The 3,890-nt window shown below is 32.6% G+C and overlaps 1 protein-coding gene across 2 annotated transcripts; it reads right to left on the bottom strand.

The window, feature by feature from the left end:
- Positions 1-2,997, bottom strand: LOC111913009 (uncharacterized). Of its 2 annotated transcripts, none has more exons than XM_023908728.3 (6): positions 2,879-2,997; positions 2,422-2,526; positions 2,199-2,327; positions 836-920; positions 314-431; positions 1-227 (listed from the first exon to the last, which is right to left on the bottom strand). In XM_023908728.3, exons 1-6 carry the CDS (start codon positions 2,891-2,893, stop codon positions 170-172), a joined length of 510 nt encoding a protein of 169 aa, XP_023764496.1. In that variant the 5' UTR covers positions 2,894-2,997; the 3' UTR covers positions 1-169. The 2 variants fall into 2 exon arrangements, with proteins under 2 accessions (XP_023764496.1, XP_023764497.1); XM_023908729.3 differs by having other exon boundaries at positions 890-920.
- Positions 2,998-3,890: the final 893 nt, after the last annotated feature.

Raw genomic sequence — 3,890 nt, 5'->3', positions numbered from 1 at the left:
GGTAAAAATCAAAATCTTTCTTTAAGAAATAGTCAAACCAAAGTTCTCGTATTCAATGATAAAGAAAAACCACACAAAACACAATCAATGGACATTGTCTTTCAAAGAAAAATAGCATAACGAACAAAAAAAACATATAAAAGGGACCAATTATTTGCACAAACTTCTTTCACATAGAGCCTAATACTGCCCTGGTACCACGAGATTTTCTATTCTTTCGACATCCCCTGAAATACATAATATTATTAGCATTGTATAAGCATTGATATCATTTTCATGAAATAAAACAAAGGAAATGGAAAATATGAGTAACCTTTTAGAGGTGGATGTTTTACTTAGATCTGAACCTTGAGGTGCAAGATTCTTGAATGTCTTTTCAAGGTGAACGTACTTACCACATCGCCCATACTTGTGCCTTCTTCTAGACTTATCTGTTGGTTTAATTATATTAAAAGAAATATTTTGATCTTTACCTCTTTCAAGATTCAATGTTGAAAATAGAAGAGACGAGAGTGCATAATTACTTGAATAGGATTTAATTATTTAGATATCTATAGTAATCAATTGTTAAAAACAATTAATTGTAAAATATGTTAAAAATGCTTCAACTACAAAAGGTATAGATTATATTTTATATTTAGATTTATAAACATGATATTTTTGATTTTTAATAAAAGCATACACAAAATTCTCTTTTATTTTAATGTGGCCTCTTAACTTTCTTTTGTAGGATATTGATTGCTTTCGTTTTTTTTAAGATTAAAATATTTGTGAAATGTTTAACCAAAACGTATCATTGACATGATAAGAAAAAAAAAGTGAAAACCCAACATACATATCGCACGAGGTGTCGACATAGCAGGAGAAGCTTCAATAGTGGTGTTGTTACCAGCCAAAAAGTGTGATTCCACATTTACTATCTGCAAGAATCACAGGTAGGATGTAAATCAAGATTGTATTACATCATTGTACTTTCATAAAACTATCAATTACAAAAATAGTAGCAATGTACTTTCATTCATTTGGTTACTATAGCATCATACATTCAAGTTTGTTAAATAAGGAATTTGAATTTATGCAATTGGTGTAAATGCTTAGATATGGGCATTTTTGGCATAACTGAGTGATATGTTATAACTACTTTTTTGTTGCTTATTTATTTTGTACACTTAATAAGCTAACATGGAAAAGTCAAGCATTTCTAACAAGAAAGAAAGAAGTAATGTATGCAAGATTAAACTTATTTAACAAATTCTCATTTCTCTAATCAATGTATTTCACTCTTTTTTATTTCTCTTCTTATTTTTCAAAAAACTTATTCACACTCGTTGACCTTAGGGGCAAGCACTTGGACCCCGGACCGGGAACCGGACCTTGTAAGCCTCAACATGTCCCGTCCAAGCTCCACAATTTTTTGCAAAATAGGTCTGGTCCAAGATTAGACCCGATCCGGTTCAATCCGACCCTAATGCTCACCTTTACGTCCAAGACCGGAAACCGGACTTAGACCACCTGGTAGGCCTTAATTCTCAACAGGTTCAGTCGAAGGTCCACCAATTTCTGCAAAATCAGTTCGATCCGGTCCAAATGCTCACCCTAATTAGGTAATCCAGGAACTAAGTGGGATGATTCTCACAAGTGCCCCCAAGCTTTGCAATTTGGACAAGTGTAGAGGATTTAAAGTCGTGCGTAAATGGTATCACTTAAAATTAGTACCATGTTTATATTTTAAAGAATCTTTATTGGTCGTTTTTAGCGACCTTTATTTACTTACTAGATATGCCAAAAAAAAAAAAAAGAAATAGCCAAATACTTTAATTGGTTTTTTTATTATAGTATCACAATCTTAATATTTTACTATTACAACATCATCTTTCATAAAACTATCAATTTCAGCAAGAAATAGAAATGTATTTTCATCGGTTGTTATCTATAGCATCATACTTTCAAATTTATGTAATCAGAGATTTCGATTTTTGCAATTGGTGTAAATGTAAAGATATGAGCATTTTCAGGTTTTAATTCGCTTTTCGTTTGTAGTTCTTCTTGCCTAATTTGAAGAGCTTCAGGCAAATACTACCGTGTAAGTATTTTACTTCTAATATAATTTTATTCATGAATGTTATTTTAGAGTTTTATTTACACATTTTGATGCCTTAAAAAGGAAAAATGTACTTGGTTTAATGATTTACACTTACATTTTCCCCAGTTGTGCTCATGGAAGACGCAAGAGGTGGAGACCGAGTAAGAGTGGTGGTCTCGCTTATAGGAGGTGTCATGGGTGTGTTGTCGTAACCATCCACAAAGTGCGGTTCCACAATGATTATCTGCAATGATTCACAGGTTTTTAAAATGTTGTTTTCTTCTCCTAATTGTAGAAAATGAAGGAGATCAAGATTGTATTCTGATAGGGACACTTACTTTTCTCTCCTCTGTCCAAATTTCAAACATAGGTTTTAGAAAAATTCCTTCTGCCCCCTCATATTCTCCTCCTATCACTCTAACTTCTTCCCCATAATGGAAACTCTGCAGAATCATCAGAAAGAAGTTAGCCCTATGGACAGAATCATCAGAAAGAAGTTAGCCCTATGGAAAATAGCATACTGCTATTGTGAAACTATCAACCATTGATGTGAATGATGTGCTTAAAGCCAGTGTCATATGTTAATAAATTGAAGAATATAGAAAATAAAGGTTTGAGCAAGCTGCCATGGATACTCTTAAAAACAGAAAGAAACACAATCCGCCATGGCTGTTAATCGGGAATTTACTCTGGGTATTTTAAAAAAAAAAAAAAGACTTAATGGAATCAAGCAGGATTAGGTTTTAACTAAGAACTGAAACAATGAAAAGCAGCACAGAATAGAGAGATAAATACATTAAAATAAGACATCGAGAGTCTTTGATGATCTTGTGCTGTGAAATCGAGAAAGCAAGCAATGAGATATCGCTACCCTTAGAGCCGAAACCCTAAAAACTAATATTTTATACCACTTTTATTTTCACGATGATTATATGTTGTATTTATTGCCCTTCTCTAGGTAAAAGAATATTAATAATAAAAAGTCAGAAAAAATACCAATAAATATTAGGAAAATGACACAAAGTTATTAGCTTTTTATTTTTTATTTTTTTTTTCAATTTTGACACCATATTTTTTTCTATTACATTAAAGTCATAATAATTTTAATTTCTTGCATTCTGACCGGTTAACCGGCTTTCTTCGGATCACACGTTTACCATTGCTGGAATGACATGATGATGTGTCAGACGCGAAAAAGGCGTTTAAAAGGCGCTTTGCGGTTTTTCGATTTTCTGACTTTCTCTCGAATAGCAGCTTACTTTATGAACGGCCATAACTTTCTCACACAAATTATAATTTGACGAACTTTATATCCACAGAATCTTCCCAGAAGAACTACAACTTTCTTTTTATAATAATTCACCAGTAACCTTTACTTTTTATGTTAATCGTTGGCTTAAGAAGCAACAATTTCTAGTCGTTACACTTCTGTCACACCCCGAAACCGTGATGGTGGAATCGTCCCGGGGTGGAGGACGTCATGCGTAGTATCAAAACAATTGTATCATAGCAAACATAGTAAACACAACCAGACATTGAATACATATATGAAAAGGATTTACATTGTTTAATACATAGTTTTGTTCATATCAAAAGTAAAATAGTAAGGACGTGACTCTAACGCTCCGACTTCTGCACACTCTTGATTGTACCTGTCTACTAATTTCCTGAGAATACAAGCAGTATTAAAATATCAGCATAAAGCTGGTGAGTTCATAAACATTTAGTTTTAGAGAAAAATGTTATTTGATTCTTTTGAAAAGTGTTCCTCAAGAAAATCCTATATTTTCTTATGAAGGGTAGTATT

The sequence above is a fragment of the Lactuca sativa genome, chromosome 2 (assembly GCF_002870075.4).
Source record: "Lactuca sativa cultivar Salinas chromosome 2, Lsat_Salinas_v11, whole genome shotgun sequence".
Lineage (NCBI taxonomy): Eukaryota > Viridiplantae > Streptophyta > Magnoliopsida > Asterales > Asteraceae > Lactuca > Lactuca sativa.
The sequence above is the reverse complement of the archived record's forward strand: the minus strand, read 5'-3'. Positions and strand labels throughout refer to the sequence as shown.

Coding starts and splice junctions, on each gene's coding strand:
- LOC111913009 (XM_023908728.3), bottom strand. Junction 2,328..2,421: donor TTTGGACAGAGGAGAGAAAA/GTAAGTGTCCCT, acceptor GAATCATTGCAG/ATAATCATTGTGGAACCGCA. Junction 432..835: donor GTCGACACCTCGTGCGATAT/GTATGTTGGGTT, acceptor TTAAACCAACAG/ATAAGTCTAGAAGAAGGCAC.